The sequence below is a fragment of the Anolis carolinensis genome, chromosome 4, assembly GCF_035594765.1.
Source record: "Anolis carolinensis isolate JA03-04 chromosome 4, rAnoCar3.1.pri, whole genome shotgun sequence".
NCBI lineage: Eukaryota > Metazoa > Chordata > Lepidosauria > Squamata > Dactyloidae > Anolis > Anolis carolinensis.
This window is the reverse complement of record NC_085844.1, coordinates 241,066,368-241,087,327: the sequence shown is the minus strand read 5'-3', so window position 1 is coordinate 241,087,327 and position 20,960 is coordinate 241,066,368. Positions and strand designations below refer to the sequence as shown.

The window sequence follows — 20,960 nt, the reverse complement described above, 5'->3', positions numbered from 1 at the left end:
AATAGGAAAGCATTCCCTCGCTTCCACTGCTCTCCAATGGCTGACAAGGGGCAGGATGGAAACTTTTGATAAAGGAGACATAGTTTCATGATGAAATTACATTGTCCCTTCTCTAGGATGAACAATGAAGGGCTATCAAGTCCCATGTGTTTTATAGTGAAGATAATGGCAATATGAGACCCTAGTGAATGAGACCAGTGCCCCTGGCGCTGCTGTCCATTGAGTCTAAAAGCAGAAATATTGTCCAAGATGATGGCATCAAGTGGTCAGTTCCTGGGAAAGGGCACACGTCATTAGGGAGAAAGGGGCATGATCTTCTCCTCATTGGGAACTGCCATGCCAGGTGATGAGTCTTTGTGTGTCCAAGCAGCTGTACAAAGGACAGGTGGCCCGTTACCTAGATCCTGTTGTCCTCTGCACAGCTGGGGTCTATGGGTGGCAGATGATGAGTGATTGAGTCCTTCTTATGTAAATGATGCCCAGGAAGACAGCTGAATGTTGGATGGACTTCTTGGGTCAGGAGATATGGGCGAAAGGTCATCCCAGAGGCTTGGTCGGTGGCATTTTTCTCCAAAAAAGATTTTATATTGAAACATAAAATATAATATAGTAAATGCACACACACAAAAGGGTCCGTGGATGCCGAGGAAACCCTGCAGATGGGTAACTGGGCATCCACGGGAAGGGAAGACATACACAAGAGATCCATGGATATCGGGGGAACCCTGCAGTTGGGTGCAGTTTAGAGTTGACACAGGTTTATTGGGACAAAGGTGAAATTAATGCAAGGAAAGCAGGGTATGAAATGTAAACAAAAGGGAAAGATAAAAGGTCTGTGGATATTGGGGCTCCCACTGAGGAACAGGAGACTCCACGGAGGTGGGAGGATGGTGAAAGGGTTCAGGGAGGTGAGAACGTGGTTGTTGCACCTCAGCTGCACCTTCACCTTGCTCACAGCACCCACCAAGAAACCAAACATGATAGTCAAAACAGTTTATTAAGAAAACACATATAAAAAAGGAGAAACACAATGAAGGAAGTAAAGGGTAAAATCCAAGAGTTAATCTGGAAAGCAAATCTCACAGGCAATAAGCCAGGTCAAACTGCACACAGGAAAACAATCCATGAAACAAGGCTTAAAACATGAACATTGATCTCAAGGCAAATCCAGAAAACAAGGAGCAAACATGAACATAAATCCCAAAATATTCCATGAAACACAGAGCCAAAACATGAGCATGAATCTTGAGCTAAGGCCTGGACTAGGAACGAGACAGGAGTACTTCACATGGATAGCAATATTGCTAGATTTAAAGTCCCAACAGGGCTCTCTGTGCTTTAAGGACTGCAAAAAAAGAACACATTCCTCTGACCTTGAGGGGACCGCTTCTGTCTCTCTCTCTCTCATGAATTCTTTCTGATCTTCTGCACCTGAATCTTTCCCTTCTCAAAAGCAGTTTCGAATCTGCTCCCCTGGATGAGCTAATGTTATCAGGACTGCTTGTAGGTGAAAGATCACCTCCCTAGCTGCTGAATTCCAAAACATCTCTACTTTCACACGGAGTCTCAGAGACAGCATCTTGCTCTAACACCCTCTCCTTTTCCCCCTCCTCGGCTGCATCTGGCTCCAGCATTCTCTCAAGCCTTGAAACTGCATCTGGTCTCAGCATTTCTCTGGCCCTGAAACCCCAAGCACCTCATCTTCATCAGGTTGCACCTCAATACTGGTTAATGTGGGGGAAAGGGAGAGAATGAGTCCTGTTCTGCGGATTGTGGAGGCCACCAGGGCAGCTGCAGAGGGCAAAAGCTGGAGGAAAGGACTCAAGAGGCAAGAAAAGAAATACAAAAAAGCAGATAGAGAGGATAACGCGCCAAGGTGCACATTTATTTAGGGTTTGGGTAACAATAGAACTAAAAAGGGGAACCTTCGGATGTTTGCAAATAACATCTACACTGCAAAATTAATTCAGTCTGGCACCACTTGCCATGGCTCAGTGTTATGGAATTCTGGCAGTTGTAGTCTTCCAAAGTCTTTAGCCTTCTCCTGTAAAGAGCATTGGTGTCTCACCAAAGTAAACATGAAAAAATGAAACACAAAGATACAGAATGGTGGACGCCTGGCTCGACAGCCGTACGTGTGAAAAAAATCTTGGAGTCCTTGTGGACAACAAGTTAAACATGTGCCAACAATGTGATGCGGCAGCTAAAAAGCTAATGGGATTTTGGTCTGCATAAATAGGGGTATAGTGTCTAGTTCCAGGGAAGTCATGCTACACCTCTATTCCGCCTTGGTCAGACCAAGGTCAGAATACTGTGTCCAATTCTGGGCACCGCAATTGAAGGGAGATGTTGACAAGGCGACTAAAATGATCAAGGGTCTGGAGAACAAGCACTATGAGGAGCGCCTTAAGGAACTATTGTCGAACGCGTTTTAGGGGATCGGGGCCCTTGAGGAGAGACCCGATCCGGTCCTGAGAGAACGGACCTTGGCGGAGCCAATAGGAAAATATGAGCCGCAATACAACCTGAAGCCGAAATGAAGAAGGTCCGCCAAAGTTGAAGGAAAATCCGCCAAGGAGTCTTTATTGAGCAATTCAGCTGAAGAGGACTCTAGTAGCGATCATTCAGTCTACTAGGGTGTCATACAATCAAAATAAAGCCATATTTATACAAAATTTCAGTCTGACAGCCCCTTGAATTTCCCGCCCTGCTCCTCCGCCCATCTGATCGTTGATAGGCTAGAAGGTTGAACGAGGCGGGCTTTCGTTTCCCGCCTTGCTCCGTTGGCCCAATAGGAAGCTGCCTTTTGTCTCTACCCGGGCCACTCACGAAAGAGAATGCGGGAGTTATTGAAACAATGAGGTGACAGGGCAGGAACTGTCAGATTAAGTCCTGCTAGACCGATTTCTAAAGGGATTAATGGCAGCAATCAAGGATGTCCGGGTTTCTGTCACATATACAGATTTTTAGATATGCCTTGGGGTGTCAGAGGTGGAAGTAAAGATGGGTGGTGATGAGCCATATTGACAGGCTCTGCAGGGCGCCTTCCTGAGGTGTCCTGGTTTTTCCTTTGGATGAAATATGACAATGTTTGCCTTGGGGCGAATCACCTTTAGGTCAACACTCCGAATTCGGCGACTCAAGCCCTATATTGTCCATGCAATCTGAATTTGATTGGGTTTAGTGAGATATGACAATGTTTGCCTTGGGGCGAATCACCTTTAGGTCAACACTCCGAATTCGGCGACTCAAGCCCTATATTGTCCATGCAATCTGAATTTGATTGGGTTTAGCGGTGGCAGATTATCCTTTTGTTTTTGGGAAGGGAAGCCTGGGTCATAGGAAATGGGATAGGTTCTGGGGTTCAGGTTGAGTTCAAAATATTTCCTATTTGATTTCATGACTTGACAATTATATGAAATAAAATGAAAAATAAAATAAAGTTGGAATATAAACCATGCTGGGAAAAATACATATTTTCCGGGGATCCCAAAGAGTACAAATACATATAGGCAGATAGATAGATTTCATGGAAATAAGGGAGAATCCATAAAAGTGAGTTACATTGCATAAAGGGGAATCATGAATGATATAAACAATTGAAAATATTTGATAAGAACGAAGTTCATAACATCTGGAGAACCCAGCATGGAAATTCATAAAAGTGGAGTTTTAGCAGCATGATTTTACAATTCATGAAGTTGCCTCAGAGTGCAGGGATAATCCACAGTAAACTCCAGTAAAAAGTCTCAATCACCTTCTACTATAAATATATGGAATATAGAACATAAAGTCTTGATTTTTGAACTATCTTTTACAAAGTCCTGGGGGGGAGGGTGGTCACCTCGATCACAGAACTGGGCATGTTTAGCCTGCAGAAGAGAAGGCTGAGAGGAGAGGTGATGAGGGCCATGTATAAACATATGAGGGGAAGTCATAAAGAGGAAGGAGCAGACTTGTTTTCTGCTGCCCTGGAGACTAGGACGCGGAACAATGGCTTTGAACTACAGGAAAGGAGATTCCACCTAAACATTAGGAAGCACTTCCTCACTGTGAGAGCTGTTCGGTAGTGGAACTCTCTCCCCCGGACTGTGGTGGAGGCTCCTTCTTTGGAGGCTTTTAAACAGAGGCTGGATGGCCATCTGTCTGGGGTGCTTTGAATGCGATTTCCTGCATCTTGACAGGGGGTTGGACTAGATGGCCCACAAGATCCTTCCCAACTCTATGATTCTATAAAAGCATTTCAAAGCACTGAGCCATGGCAGTTAAAGCAGTATCAAACTGTGTTAAGTGTACAGTGTTGGTGCACCCAGATATTTTCATGTGCACTGTAAAGATCCCTGTATCTTAGTGCATTATAGAATACGCACAATAAAGTTGATATATTGAGAACAAGTAGGATTCAAGCTAAGTCAGCACAATTCATAGCTCGAATCCCTGCTCAGCCATAAAACCCGTTTGATGACATTGGGCAAGTCACACTCTCTCAGCCTCAGACTTAGCCTCTTCTGAAAAAAGGTTGCAAAAAAAAAGCCCAACAACAACCCTGTAATAGGTTCGCCTAAGGGTTGCTGGACAAGGGAAAACAAACAATGGAAATGCTATTCTCCCATGCAATGCCGTTATTTTCCTTTGTACGACCAGAGGTTGTAATCCGGCAGACTTTAGGACCCGGTTTCTCTTTTTTGAGAGGCGGAAGGGAGGAGGCGGAGCTTCCCGGCCAGACTTGACAATAGCCTCGGCCGCAAACCAATGAGAGATGGCGCTGGGCGTTCCCTTATTTACATAGGAGAAAAGGAAGTAAAAGGCTCTACTGAGGGAACGAAGGAGAGGAGGCGTTCCCAACCAGAGGCGGACCAATGAGAGGAGACGCTGGGCGTTCTGTTATTTACATACCGCCGTGTAGCGCCCAGCCCACGAATCGGAAAGAAAGAGGCGGAGTTTCCCGGGGCAGACCTTGACAATAGCTTCCACCGCGGACCAATGAGAGGAGGAGGTGGAGAGTTCTGTGATTTGCATACCGTCGCGGACCAACGGGAGAGGGCGCTGGGCGTTCCGTGATTTGCATACCCCCGCGACGCGCCCAATGGCTGGCCGGCGACTAGCAGAGCGTCCTCTAGCCGAGAGAAGGAGGAAAAAGGAAGGCTGAAGTCCGAGCGGGAGGCGGGGAGGAAGGCAGCCGGGGAAGGGGCCGCGACGGCGGCTGCTGCGGCTGAGAATGGCCGCGGCTGCGGCGGCGTGCGGGGGCTCGCCCTCCAAGGAGCAGCCGGAGCCGCCTCCCGCGTCGAGGAAACGGGGCGGCGACCCTCGGCGGAGGCAGGCGGCCCTCTTCTTCCTTAACAACATCTCCCTAGACGGGCGGCCGCCGTGCTTGGGGGCTCCGGGGAAGGCGCAGGAGCAGCCGCCTCCACCGCTGCCTTCGCCGCCGCCGCCGCCGCCTCCTCCTCCGCCGACACAACCGGAGGACAAAGCCGCCGCCACGGAAAGCGGGCTTCTCCTCCCTTCCGCAGCTGAGCAGGACCCCGGGCGCGGTCTGGGCCCCGCGTTGCTGCCCCAGCTGCTGCTCGGGAGCCCGCTCTGCCCGATCCCCGCCCCGGCTCCCGCCGCCGCCGCCGCTGCTGCCGGAGCCCTGGCCGGGATGCTCATGGGCGCCGCCGCCGGGAAGGCCCCGCAAGGGCTGCTCAGCCCCGGAACGCAGAGCAGCAGCAGCGCTGGAGCGGGAGGAGGGATCCCCTTGGAGATCCAGAGGCAAAGGTGAGCAGCCCCGTGGCCCTTGAATTGGGACGGACCTCTGTCGGGAGGGCTTTGGTGGTGTTTTCCTACCTGGCAGGTGGCTCTTCTGTGATTCATTCAAGGGGGCTGTTCTATGATTCTAAGTACAGTAGTCTCACTTATCCAAGCTAAACGGGCTGGCAGAACCTTGGATAAGCGAATATCTTGGATAGTAAGGAGGGATTAAGGAAAAGCCTATTAAAACATCAAATTAGGTTATGATTTTACAAATTAAGCACCAAAACATGTTTTACAACAAATTCGACAGAAAAAGCAGTTCAATACACAGTAATGTTATGTTGTAATTACTGTATTTACAAATTTAGCACCAAAATATCATGATATATTGAAAACATTGACTACAAAAATGTCTTGGATAATCCAGAAACTTGGCTAAGCGAGGCTTGGATAAGTGAGACTCTACTGTATGTGAAAAACAAAATTTTGTATCTGAAGAAAAAATAATAATTTTCAAACCACTTCATGTCTATTGGCCCACCTTGTACAAACCCATTGATTCCATAGCGTCGAGCCATAGCAGTTCAAGTGGGGTCAGAGTGCATTATATCTCTACATTATTTCTGGCTTCTGTATCACATTGATTCCCCCTTTTCCCCATATGGATCTTCCTGCCCTTGCTCTTCTTCCCACCTGTATGTATGTATGTGTGTATATGTGTGTATATATATATATATATATATATATATATATATATATATATATATATATACATACACACACACACACACACACACACATACACACACACACACACTTATCAACTTTAGTTATATCCTACCACCATCTCCCTGAAGGGACTTGGGGTGGCTTGCAAAGACACTCCAGGGTGCACATACAACATACAATGGTAAAACAAAGTCACATAAAATTATAACAACAACCCCTGTTAACACATATAACATAAAATCAAAATGTACAATTTTAAAAACACCAGTAGATAAACTAACTGCCATCAATTCTCAAAGTGCCAAGTGTCAACTTATGGGCTCATTCAGCCTACTCCAGATCAGACACACACTGAAGAGGAGAAAGCACTCCTTTGGTAAATAAATGTTGTCTGGCCTTATCCTAGGTAGCTTTACCTAGGTCAGTAGTTCTCAACCTGTGGGTCCCCAGGTGTTTGGCCTACAACTCCCAGAAATCCTGGCCACGTTACCAGCTGCTAGGATTTCTGGGAGTTGAAGGCCAAAACATCTGGGGACCCACAGGTTGAGAACCACTGACCTAGGTGCATCTGCACTGTGGAATTAATGCAGTTTGACACCACTTGATCTGCCATGGCTCAGCATTATTGGATCATAGGTTTCATAGTTTGGTAGGGGAATCAATAATTATAATACTAATAAGACTTTATTTATAACTCACTATCTCCCTGAGGGGGCTCATTGCGGTTTCCCTCAAAAGTGGCAAACATTCAGTGCCAGTGGCAAACATACAGTTTTTAGTATTCTTGGATATGTGTATAATATTTTAATTGCTGTATGTTTTAAATTGACTGTATATTTCCTGGTACATTGGAAACCGCTCTGAGTCCCTCGAGGAGATTGGGAGGTATATAAATAAAGTCTATTATTATTATTATTATTATTATTATTATTATTATTATTATTAATAAAAACAGACAAACAAGTCAATCTACACAATAAATAAAATAAAACAATATAAACTTATAACATCTAACCAATAATAACCAAAAGTGGGAACGTAAATAAACATCATACAGTAGAGTCTCTCTTATCCAACATATACAAGCTGCTTAATTTGTAAAATCATAACGTAATTTGATGTTTAATAGGCTTTTCCTTAATCCCTCCTTATTATCCCACAATTTCGCTTATCCAACATAAACAAGCTGGCAAAACGTTGGATAAGCGAAAATGTTGGATAATAAGGAGGGATTAAGGAAAAGCCTATTAAACATCAAATTATGTTATGATTTTACAAATTAAACATCAAAACATCATGTTTTACACTACATTGACAGAAAAAGCAATTCAATGCATGGTAACGTTATGTAGTAATTACTTTATTTATGAATTTAGCACCAAAACATCACAATGTATTGAAAACATTGACTACAAAAACAATGATTACTAAAAGGCAAACTGTGTTGGATGATACAGAACGTTGGATAAGCGAGACTCTACTGTATGTCACATTGCACACATTTACCAACCTAATAAAGAACTGAGCTTCTAAAATGCATTAAAAATATGGGGTGGTTTACTGCAACCAACATGGCTGAGGATCAAGACCTTGTAAAACTACAACTCCTAGGATTCTGTATCATTGAGCCATGGCAGAATGGGGTTGGGCTGAAAGCCCTAGCCTAGGAGGTATTGTCCAATTCTAGGATTCTATCCCCTTAAAGCCAATTCTGTGTCCAATCTGTTCCATTTTCCCCAGAAGAGGAGGTTTTCCTTGGACAAAGGTAAGCAAAGGATCCCCCAATTTCGTAGATTAGCCTCATTAATTATGCAGCAAGGTGTTTGTCTTGTGACTTCCAATTCTATGTCTGATTTATTCCCTTGAATAGTGTTAAGCTATAACACTTCAAATGAGACCAAACTTGCATTATTTTTACAATGTAGACCAGACATGGGCAAACTTCGGCCCTCCAGGTGTGTTGGACTTCAACTCCCACAATTCCTAACAGCCGGTAGGCTGTTAGGAATTGTGGGAGTTGAAGTCCAACACACCTGGAGGGCCGAAGTTTGCCCATGCCTGGTGTAGACGCACCCCTGACTTCTGTATCACATGGATGCCCCTATTTTCCCTCTGGATCTTCCTGCCTTTGCTCTTCTTCTTACCTATTTTATGGGATTTCCAGCCTAAGAGCTCAATCCTGCTTTGCTTAGTTCAAAGTCTCACCCTGTCTGTGTGTATATTTACTTTTAAAACATGTGTGTATGTTTCCTGCTTTATAGCACTGGGCCTTCATTCACTGTGGCTATTCTATTATTCTAAGTGGCTGTACAGGAGCGGAAAACTACAATTAAAAGTTTACCCTTCTTTAGTAAATAAATGTTGCCTGGCAAAAGCTCAGCTTCTCCTAGATAACGTCGCCTGGTTGCATCTACACTGTAGAATTAATGCAGTTTGATACTGCTTGAACTGCCCTGGCTAAATATTATTGGATCATAGGGTTTGTGGTTTGCTGAGGGATCAGTTGTTTTTGGGAGAGAAAGCTCAAGACCTTGTAAAATTACAACTCTTAGGATTCTGTAGCATTGAGCCATGGCAGTTAAAGTGGAGTCAAACTGGATTAATTCTTAAGTGTAGATGCATCCATTGTGGCTTGGGAAATTCATTCTAGGCCCTGCACTTGACTGAAGGCCATCCGTGGCCCAAGTTCTGTTGCTGTCATTGTCCTTGAAATGCCTAACAGAATGTCAGGGTGATGGGAAGAGTCATTTGCTTCAGTTGAAATTACTTAATGTGCAATTAATTGCTTGCACATCCATTTAAAATGAATATCTTGCCTGCTGTGACAACAGCAGGCTTCACTGAAGGGCAAATTGTTACAAAAACACTTCTTTTGTGCAAAACAAATCTGTCATGTGGTTGGAGTTCTGTCTGTTTTCTAGAAGTTGTATCAGTGGGTGCATCCACACTAGAATTAATGCAGTTTGACACCACTTTAAGTATCATGGCTTGATGCTGTGAATCCTGGGAGTTGTAGTTTGGAGAGGCACTATGAGTCTCTGGCAGAAAAGGTACAAGAGCTTGCAAAACTACAACTCCAATAATTTCATAGCATTGATATCATAGCCATGGTAGTTCAAGCGGCGTCAAACTGCATCAATTCTACAGTGTAGATGCACCCAGTAACAACCTTACAGTCATGCTGATGGTAAGCTGGGGTCCTTTGAGGAGACTTGGGAAGACTCCCTTCCAGAAGGCCAGGGTCCCTTTCACACTCCACATTTATCATACATGGGATTTGTAGTTTAAAGGGGGGATATTTAGGCCTGACAGATGGCTCTATCTAGTGCTTCCTCAAACTACAAACCCTAGAATTACATAGATTGCCATTGCAATTAAAGCAATAATTGTGGAGAATGAAAGTAGAGTTTCTTTTATGATTCAGTTCTATTTCAGGTTTTCTAGGTCAGAAAACACCTGTATTATATCCAACAAGTGGTTTTTTTTTCATATCTACCTGTGAGATTCTCAAAAGTTCTTAAACTCCAGTGCATTGCTGCAGCATGGAAAGCATTAAAATAAGAGCCTGAGAACCAGAGTATTTATTCACAGGAGAACACTTTTACTTGTCATACAGAAATGCTAAAATCCTCTTTAGCTTAGTGCTGGCTTCTAGTCTACTTCTGAGTTCAGTTCAAGGTGTGCTTTTGACCCACAAAGCCCTGAATAGGGTCAGGATATCAGAAAGGTAGGTTGTGTTGTTTTATACAGCCTTTGGTTTTTAAAACTAGAAGATCTCGTAGGGGTGAAATAATGGGCAGGGTTCTTGTAGCACGGATATGGGCAAACTTGGCTCTCCAGGTGTTTTGGACTTCAACTTCCATAATTCCTAACTGCCGGTAGGCTGTTAAGAATTGTGGGAGTTGAAGTCTAAAATACCTGGAGGGCCAAAGTTTGCCCATGCTTTCTGTAGCCTACAATTCTTCTGGATGGCCATCTTTCATGAGTGCTTTGATTGTATGCTCCTGCATGGCATATGGTTAGACTAGATGGCCCTTGGGTTCTTTTCCAGTTCTGCGATTCTTCTGAATAGGGAATTTCATTAGCTATTACATATCATCCAGGTTTCACCAACTAAACTTCCCTCTTCTACACAACCATTAAAAGATCAGGAGCCCTTTCTCCCATCTCCCTACTGTGAGGTTCCATGAAACTGGATTCAGTCTGTTCTCTGAAATTTTTTAAAAGAGGATTTCTGCTCATAGTTTCTCATGCTTCTCTCATTCTTTTTGATTTACGATTTTTTGCTTTAAGTAACTAACTGGACAGATGACTAAGTTTTGTTGTTGTTGGATTACTTTGTCAAATGCCAACTCTGGGAGAGTAGATGAACTTTTCTTTATTTGGGCATAAAGCTATGGCAGTATAAATATACCCTTGACCGCACTGCAATTTAACCTTTCCAGATAAAATGTTATTTTTCTTGCATGTTTCCTTTTGCTTTACGTACCCTATTTTGTTTGTTTGCCTGAGTCGTTCCAAGATGTTCTAGGAAAAATAGTCTACTTGTAGGTACAGGTAGGGCTTAGAAGATGAATCACTACTACCTTGTTCCAGAGAGGGATAAGACAGAGGTGTGTTTTTTACTGGAGCTACATGGGAGTCAGGCTGCTGTTTGTAGAAATAAGCTGAACTTGTAAATGTAACTTCTTTTGACTACATCTCCCAGAATCTGCTTTCTTTTTTACCACAAAGAAGTTGGAATTCAAATCTGCCTTTCTGTGACTTGTGTTCATAAGATCTATCATAGTCCAGTTGGCTTCTTTAAGCATCTCTCATTGTCGTTGCTCATTTTCCTTGATTATGACTGTTCCTTTAATTTCTTTTTAAAACTTCCCATTCCCACTACCAGTTGAGAATCCCTTGCATTCTGATAATTCAGCGTGCAAACTTTATTTAATGCGAAAATATTAAAATATTAGGTATAAAATTAGTTTGTGTATATCGTGTTTAGTCTTGGGTCCCATCTCCAATTTATTTCATTATGTGTTAGCACAGTGGTTCTCAACCTGTGGGTCCCCAGATATTTTGGCCTTCAACTCCCAGAAATCCTAACAGCTGGTAAATTGGCTGAGATTTCTGGGAGTTGTAGGCCAAAACTTGGGGACCCACAGGTTAAGAAATATCACATATACTTAGCATTCACTCACATACATTCATCATTCGTACTTACCATCCCTCTCAGTTAACTTGATCAGGCTTGTTGGGAGAAAGGAGGTGGGTGGACAGAAGCTGCATCCCTGTAGGTCTGGCACACAGTCGAAAAGGAAAAGGGTCTCCTTATGTAGCAATTTGGTTGTTTAGATAACTTATGTCATTCAGCTCAGACCTGCTGGAGCCTCATCAGTTCCGGAACAGACACGTTGTTTAACTTCTTAAAGTGTCATTATCTTTGATTATATAAACAGGTGTTGTTTACATCAAAAGTTCTCTGGATTTCTCATTAGCACTTGTCATGCCACAATTAATGAATTCTTCATCTCCTTTGTTTTCCATAATGTCATTTTCAGGTTCCAAATTTTAGGATGGTGTTTTCAGCCTTGCCAGACCTTAATAAGCCCCAGCCAGACCCTAATCATACAATTTCTTTCAATCCATTAATCACATGTAGTCCAAATAAAAAACATTATCAGAACTCTGGAATTGAGTCCAGTCCTTTTGTGCATAATTCTGGAGTACTTCAGTACAGAACTTTACATTTTTTTAAAAAAAATACACAGCCTGCTAATGATATGATTGTTGAAGACAATGTTGTTTTGGGTGCTACGTAATCCACTCTTTATGCAATGGAACAAGTGCACGCACACTTTTTAGTGTCGTGAACATTTTGCTCTGCATTCTCTGTCCCTTTGCTGTGTTGATTCAATCCTGGCATTAATGGGACTATAGTTCTGCTATTCTTGGAGTGACCTAAATCATGTCTCTGAGAGCCACTTTTGGTTTATGAAAGCAGCTTGGTGGCCCTTTCCTTCCAGATCTCGAGCAGTGCTGCCCTCAAAGTCTGATGGTGACACATGTGGGCTGTGCTTGCATCGCCCCATTTCACACTTTCTTCTTGTGCCAAGATTCATTCAGAAGAAGCTGTTGTAGTGTGGTTGTGACACAGTGTCCTCCTTGTGACCTCTTGAGGTATGTGAGGTTCTTTCCTTTGCCAGGTCCCTTCCCTCTTTGTCAGACACAGTTAACTGGTATACCCTTAAAGCTGGCAGCTTGCCCTAATGCCTTGTTGTTAGCATCTGCTGTAGAGTTGACCTCAATTTATGGCAATCCTTTGAATGAGAAGCCTCCAAGATCTCAGGCCTTGTCAATCGTTTCTTGAACAAATCACTCCACTGCTTAATCAAGTATTATTGCCCAGAACCCTGTTGAGGATTTAACATATTCCTCAGTGGACTTAAGTCTGTGAGAAGTAGAATTGGGCAGTTCCATAATGTCCTTATCTGGTAAAGGGCTGCTGTTATGTTATTAGTTAGGGAACCCAGCAAAATGTCTGATGCACATTGGAATCAATGTGCTAGGGAATACCCATCTACATTGGGATACTCTTGCCAATCTCCAGATTCATCTTGGCACTTCACTCACAGGCTTTCTTAGTGTCTCTGCTGCGTAGCTAAGTGATGTCTTTTCCAATGAGTTACACTGCCCCTTAGTTAACGACCTGGGATCTAAGAGGTCTCCCATTCAAATGACAAAGTCAACATGGACCGATTTATGGCTAAAGCATGAGGTTTCTTGGACGAATGGATCTAACCATATGTTTTAAATTTTTATATTGTATTTAATAGTTTTTAATTGATTTTATGTACTGTTGTGATTTTAACTATGTGTAGGCATTGAATTGTTGCCATTTGTTGTAAGCCGCCCTGAGTCCCTTCAGGTGAGAAGGGCAGGATATAAATGTTGGAAATAATAATAATAAAAAAATTAGTATGCCCAAAGGGTGACAATCTCCTTTTCTGTCATTTTGCCTTCTATGGAGAATTCAGACTTGACCCATTCATTACTTTTTTGGAAATCCAGGAGATCCAAAAACTCTTCTCTAGCATCACATTTCTAAAGGTGTAGTGATTTGAGCATTGAACTAGAGATCAGATCCATTCTCATCTATGAAACCAATCTTGGGCAAGTCACGCTTTTGCAGCCTTAGAGGAAGGGAATGGCAAACCTTCAGAACATATCATGCCAAGAAAAGCTTCTGATAGTTTGCCTTAAGTTCATCGTAAGTTGGAAACTACTTGAACTTCCACAATAACAAAAAAAAAGTAATAGCTATTAAACTGTCCCATATGTTTTTCTTGACCTTGCTGGTGCAAAGAAAAGAGCGGAAGAAGAGACTATAAAAGAGTTTTTCTCCTACACGCTCTAAATATCACCGGATGAAACATGGGCATGGGAATGACATGAAAAATGTGGGGGTAGAGGGAATTGTCTGCCAGTTTCAGTGAGTGATTCAATTCTGGAAACCTACATGTTTCTTATACTGAATTGATTAAGAACATATTTCTCATTGCATTCCATTTCCGTAATTCAGAAGAATCAAAATTGAAGTATCGATAACTGCCAGGCTTGAACAAGCGAGGTTAATTTGTACTCATTCATGAGATGCTGATAGCAAGGATAATGGAGGTGGTTTAACCCCAACCAGCAGAGATTTAACTTCGCCCCTTTGGGGCCAAGCGTTGATATGCTGGCTAAATATAGATTAAAGTTCTTTGGGGCAGGTGAAATTCTGCAGGGCGATTGCTGACTTTGTGATGCTTCTGAAAACCATTCCCAGAATTGCAGAGCAACTAGAAAAGTGCAATATATGGGAAGCAACTTCAAAAAGAGCACATCGTTTGTTTCTGAACCCCTTTGGGAGAGATGAGCGCTTGCAGTTATCTTTGCTCAGCATCAAATAAGGGAAAGCACATTGAAATCTTGTCCCCGCAGAGTTCAGAATTAATGACTTTCTCAGGTTGACATGGTACTGACTTAGGATGTTCTTGCATAAGAGGTCAGAGTGGATTTATTTAGTATATGCTGTGCTTTGGGTTTTTCTTCTCTCTTGAGAGCAAATATTCAGGACTCAAAGGGAATGTTGATATTTCTAAGTAAATCGATTGCATAATTACAGAGTGGTTGCAGCAAAGCAGTAATTTGGAACTGTAATTTCCAGAACAAATTCTAAGACTATGGTAGTTTTCCAAAGAATAATGAATCAGTGGTTTTGAATGTTCTTCAAGACGTTATTCTCAACCATTTGTTGTTGTTTGCCATCAATTCAACTTTGGTTTATAATGATTGTTTGAATGGGAGACCTCTTAGATCCCAGGTCATTAAGTGCTTTGCTAAGATCATGCAAACTGAGAAGCGTGGCTTCATTCATTGAATTTGTTCACCATTTTTCCTCCCTCAATTACCTGCAATCTGGCTGTGGCGCAGGCTGGAGAGCAGCTGCAATGAATCACTGCAATGAATCACTCTGACCAGGAGGTCATGAGTTCGAGGCCTGCTCGGAGCCTATGTTTGTCTTGTCTTTGTTCTATGTTAAAAGGCATTGAATGTTTGCCTATATGTGTAATGTGATCCGCCCTGAGTCCCCTTCAGGGTGAGAAGGGCGGAATATAAATGCTGTAAATAAATAAATAAATAAATAATTGGTAGGATTTAAATCATGGAACTAAAATATGTCTTAACTTCTTTGGATCCCCAGTCCATTTAGGTATTTTGTTTTACATCCCTAGAATACAGCATTGTTGCATCTTGCACTCTACTAAATGAACCGTCTCTACATTTAGATTGTAGTAAAAAGTGGTCAGCCTCTGGTCCTTGGCTTAATTTCCAAAGCTGTCTGCAAGCAATAAATTCATGATCTCTGGCAAGAACATCTTGCATTCAGCTTCACCCATTTCTGCATGTGGCACCACTCATCATTGGTTTTGAGCTTGGCAAGTTGTCACATGCAGAACTACTGTTCCGCACAGAAACTTTAAATGGTTACTGCTGAAATTACAATTCCCAGTATCCCCTATGACTGTGTTAACTGGGAAATGTGGGGATTTACAGTCCAAAAGTAATTTTTTCCAAAACTGCAGTGAACATAGCCGTGTCTCCCAAGCAGTAATATGCCCATTTCAATAAACAAGTGGCATTTAATAAAAACATCCTAATAGAATTAACCCCTTGTGTAATTCTCATTAGATGCTTCAGCATAATTGTGCATAATGTGTTCCACAAACTATTCGGTCAGTCTTCAGTATGCAGTCCTTGTGCCGTTTTTCTCTTTTAATTGCCACGGCTATCCAGGCGGCAATAATTAGATTCCCGGATAACAGAGAGAATTACATTGTCAATCTGTCTCAGGAGAAGTCCGAAAGGATATTGTAGGAGGGAGAAAATGGCATAAGAAATTTAAACAAACACCCAGTTTGGACTTTAAAGACTCTCTGAGTATTCATATCCACCACCGCAGCCCTGACTGGTTTATTCTCGGGATATAATTGTGAGAAAAAGAGGAATGAATTACACAAATAGTTTAGATGCTGCCAATGAGTGCTGGGAAGCCTGTTTAGTCATTATTCTCTCATTGAATTCCTTACCAGAGGACCAAAAATGAGAAAAGAATAAGAAATGAATTGCGCAGGTAGTTTTAAATGCTGCCAGTGAGTGGGAGGTGTAAAGAAATGTGTTTTTCATGTAGAGGGAAGGATCAGGAACAGTGGATTTGAACAAAAGGCAAATGGGGTTTGCCAGTTTTTCCTTGGTCCAATGAAGCCATTTAAACTGAAACAATCCAAGGCTCTGAAACATCTCTTTCATTATGCATGCTTGGGATCATGCAAAATGTTATGTTATGATTTGTTACTGTATTGTGAATTGTAAATAATGTAGAATTATTTTAATGGATTTAATCAGCAATCAAATGGTGCCCATTTGAAGCATTGCCAGTGAAAATCAAAACCATGGGTTGGCTTTTTTTGCAGATTCTCCTAAGCAAGGCATTGCTACCAGTCCTCAATGAAAACCCTGGCTGCTTTTTTTTTTTTTTTTGCTCTTCTTCTCTCTCTTGCCCCCATTGTCTTTTTTCTTTGCTTCTTCATCCTTTTGTTCTGTTCTCTCAAAAGAATAAAGCTAACAAGGAGGAAGATGGTGAACCAAGCTAGTACTCCGCAGCGGTGCCAGGTTTTAATGAATGCTTGCACTTGGGCCAGAAGAAGCTGGCAGGATTCGCCAAGGTGGTCATGAGACCTGAAGGCTCTGAAAACTGGCAGGTTATGAAACAAGAAAAATGGGAGGAAAAGGCAAAAGCTTCTGTCTGTCTAGGCTGCCTTGGATTTGTATTCCTATGAAGCCCCAGTAGAAAAGCTCAGCAGGAGAAAGGTTCCTCTGTACTTGGAAAAGAAATAATTGGTGGATCTAGCTGTCTCTTGTGCAGCTGGCAATATTTATTTATTAAAAACATTTGCAGCCTCTCAGCCTGCCAATGCTCCCCAGTCAGTGCAGAACAGATAAAAACAGTATTTAACAACAGACAAAACCTATTTCCTAAAAAACCAGGGGATTTGTCACACTACACAGTTACAGCCCTATGACTAACTACCATGGCCAAATCCTATGAAATCTTGGGATTTGCAGTTTAGGGAAGGGGAATTTAGAATTCTCAGAAACACACCAAACTACAAGTCCCAGGATTACATAGGACACAGCCATCATAGTTAAGGTAACTTTTTATTTAGGCAGAGTTTTTAGAATGTGTAATAGGATGCAGTATACTTTTTAACTCATTCTGTTTTAATAATTACAATATTTAATTATATTTTTATATTTATATAATGTAGATTTTTAAATTGCACAGCTTTTAAGGTTGTGAGCTGCTTTGGAACCCAGTCCTGGGAGAAAAGCAGGGTACAAATATTTGTTGTTGTTGTTGTTTGTTTGTTGAAGCCCAGTGTTATGCTTGGCTAGAATGAAAGGAACCTTTCTTTTAAAGCCAAGCATTATTTGATAAAAGACCGAAACATTTCTTTTAAAAAAATAATAATCATAAAATCCCATCTTTTATAGAACAATAATACATCTTGGCCACTTGACAAAAACTGGGTAAGGATGGAGACAGACTGGCATTTCTTTGGAGGGAGTTTGACAACTGAGGATCTGCTGCAAAGAAGACCCTGCCTTGCATTCTTGCCAATCTAGCCTCTTGAGATGGTTGGACATGCAACAGACCCCTTTGAGGTTCTCTGGGAATTGCTGTCAAAAAGAGTAACAACTCCAAGCTCTGGCTCAAAGTCACAGTATTCCAGTAGGTGTTTTCTTGCTCCAGCCCTTTGCATTGCATAGAGTTTAAAAAAAAAACCTCTGTGGTCTGTTTTTCCCAGTGCTACAGCCTCCATCAACATTGTATGTGTGGCTGGCTTTATGATGAAGAAATAATAGTGGAATTATTTCCTTCCTTCTTAATCCTGCTTGGGGAACATCTCAGTAGAGGTTCTCCTTTGGGGTGTCCTATTTATTTCCATGTAGAGGAATTTCCCAATGGATTGCACATCTTGATTCAGATTGGTCATCCAGATACATTACGCTCTTGGCTGTGCCAATTCACCTTTTTGCAAAATTATAGGAAGGAAATCTTGGTGACTGCTGCCATGATCCTGCATTTCTCTGACTTCTTTGCACGAAGCACAGGGAAGGGGAGATCTTTGGGGATTTAGACAGAGCATGTGTCCACCTGAACTCCTTTCTCAACCATGGAGAGCTTTAAAAGATAAGGAGATGTCCAAGCAAATAGATGGGGATGTTGGGATTGCAATAATTCCCAACAATCTATTTGATCTGTATTGGCTACAGACAGGGTCTCTGTATACCTTGTTGCCTTTTAAATTGTATTTCTACTGTTGCTAGTTACTCTTCCTTGTAACACTGAACAGATTAAGCCCAAGTAGGATAAAGTTCAGGTTATCATTGCAAATGTAGCTTCAGGACAGATTTCCCTGTCTGATGACCTTCAGCTGTGCTGAGACCTCCATCATCCCCGGCAGGCTGTCTTGGGATAATGGATCTTGCACTCAAACATACGTTGAGGGTACCAGATTACAGAAGCCTTCCCAGCTATCAGAATGGGAGTACAATGACATAGGATGGCTAGGAAACAAAATATAACTTGTGTTCAGTAGCAGGCTTTATCTGGTAAGGGAATATCCTTCTTACCATTACTGTTAATTGCTGTTGTAATGCACATTCAAGTCATTTCTGATTTATGTTGACCCTAAGGCAAAGCTGTCAGCACCATCCTTTCTACAAATTACATGAAATGAGATTCCACCTGCCCATTAGAAAGAACATCTTTACTGTAGGAAGCGGTTGACAGTGGAATATACTGCTTTGTTCTTTAAACAGGTTTCAAGAGTGATACAGTTGTGTACAGACAGCCCTCCACATTTCCACATTTAATTTTTATGGACTTGATTATTCACTAATTTGATTAAATGTTCTCTCTAAAAACTTTTGTACCTCCCATGTCACTCTGTGGTCAACTTCCATATGACTATGTCTTTGAATTCTATTCTCGTTTAATATGATTTGCATTTGCGAACGAATTAAGCAATAATTGTGGAGCAAACGACCTACTTGCCTTGTTTTAGATGATAATCATGTGTTGGGTTTTTTTTAGTAAATGTTATCTCTTTTAAAATGTAGGTCAATTGCTGATTGATCAATTACATGGTACAGCTTTAATTATTGTGTGCATCTTGTGTCTTTGTGACTTACTCCTTAGTCCTGGGAATTGGGTGGGATGGAAATAGAACACAGTGAATAAGCTTGCCTTGAACTCCCTTAATTTTTGGGTTCTGCCTCTGTGGATTTAATAAGAACAGAGAACTAGGTTGTGCTATGTGCTTTCTCGTTTGTGATTGAGCATCATTGTACAGCATTTTGCAGCTGTACTACTCTTAAAAATAGAGGATATATCGCAGTTAACCAAGAGGATTTGTTCCTAGGCATTCCTTCTTTAACAGAAACCTGAGTATCAGAGGCAGAAATAAAAGGACAGGTTCGTACGCCACAAAAAGAAGGGCAATGCAACATGTTCCTTAGCAAACCCTTTATTTAAAACTAGTGATGTGCTCATATGGAAAGAAAGAATCAATTCAGGAAAGCTTTCCATAATTGCAAACATTTAGAACATTTTAGGAACCATTTGAACATTTATTCCAAAATGTCATCTAGAGATAATTACAGAGAGATTGAAGGGAGGGAGGAATTAATTCTTAGACCACGGGCCATTCACATACAAATAAAAAAATACAATCCAAAAGTGCAATAATATAAAAAAAGTTAAATGTACTAAATAAGGTAACTAGGATATGCCTATATATATTTATTACTAGCTTGGGTACCCGGCGTTGCCCGGGTTATTTGAAAAAGTCAAATTTTTAATTGTCCAAAATGTATAAAGTTGTAGATCAACTACAATTCACATCATGCCAGGTTAACCCCCTGAAACTCCATCAGTGGTTAAAGTTTGTCATGTTGGGCAAATTTGCTCTCTATTTGCATCATTGGTGGGGTTCAGTGTACCCTCAGGCTGCAGGGTAAACTACAGTTCCCACCATGTGGGTCAGTCCCCCTCAATTCCCTCCAGTATGTTCAGTTGGTCATGTGAGTTGTGTTTGCCAAGTTTGGTCCCAGAGTCTTCGGATGTAGGTGAATTATTACTCCCAGAAATGAAGGTCAATTTGCCCAAACCCCTCCAGTAGATTCAGTTGTTCATGGGGGTTCTGTGTGCCAAGTATGGTCTTGGTCTATTGTCGGTGGTGGTCACAAGGTCTCCAGATGTAGGTGAACTATTACTCCCAGAAATGAAGGTCAGCTCCCCTATACCTCTCCCGTAGGTTTAGTTGGTCATGGTGGTTCTGTGTTCCAAGTTTGGTCCCAGTCTGTTGTCAGTGGTGATCACGATGTCTCTGGATGTAGGTGAATTATAACGTCCCAAAATTATTGTCGATTCTCCTCAAACCCCTCCAATAGGTTCAGTTGTTCATGGGGATTCTGTGTGCCAAGTTAGGTCCAGGTCCATCATTGGTGGGGATGGTGGACAGAATGATGTTTGTGGAGGACATTGGCAGGGCTCTTGGACACGTTCATGGTGCCCGCAATAGCCTGCAATGTTCCTTGGAGGGAGAGCCTTTGGTGGCTCCTCAACACTGGGAGTTGTAACTGTTTGTGGGAATGGGAGCCTGGCTGTGTAAATGGACACCCGTGCCACATACACACATACAGATTTTCACTTTTATTATGTGTATAGCTCTATCACCTGGATACCTTTGGATGAAAGGCTGTTTCATAGTACCTTGAGATAAGGCCAATGATAGATGGAATTTCTCCTCTAAACTACAATGATTCCTTGATTTGGTTGCATGCCAGTAGTAGACCACACTTTGAAAACCCACAGTGCTACTATTTTCATATTTTTCTTCTAG

The 20,960-nt window shown here is 42.0% G+C and overlaps 1 protein-coding gene across 2 annotated transcripts in view; it reads left to right on the top strand.

Moving 5' to 3' along the window:
- The first annotated feature begins 4,929 nt into the window (after positions 1-4,929).
- The window catches only part of cables2 (Cdk5 and Abl enzyme substrate 2), a 55,760-nt gene continuing 39,729 nt past the window's right edge, over positions 4,930-20,960 (top strand). Inside the window, exon 1 of one of the 2 annotated variants that reach the window (XM_008110164.3) lies at positions 4,930-5,754. In XM_008110164.3, coding sequence (XP_008108371.2) covers positions 5,219-5,754 — 536 coding nt within the window. In that variant the 5' untranslated portion in view covers positions 4,930-5,218. The remainder of the gene's footprint in view (positions 5,755-20,960) is intronic. The other variant, XM_016993463.2, reaches the window with a different exon arrangement.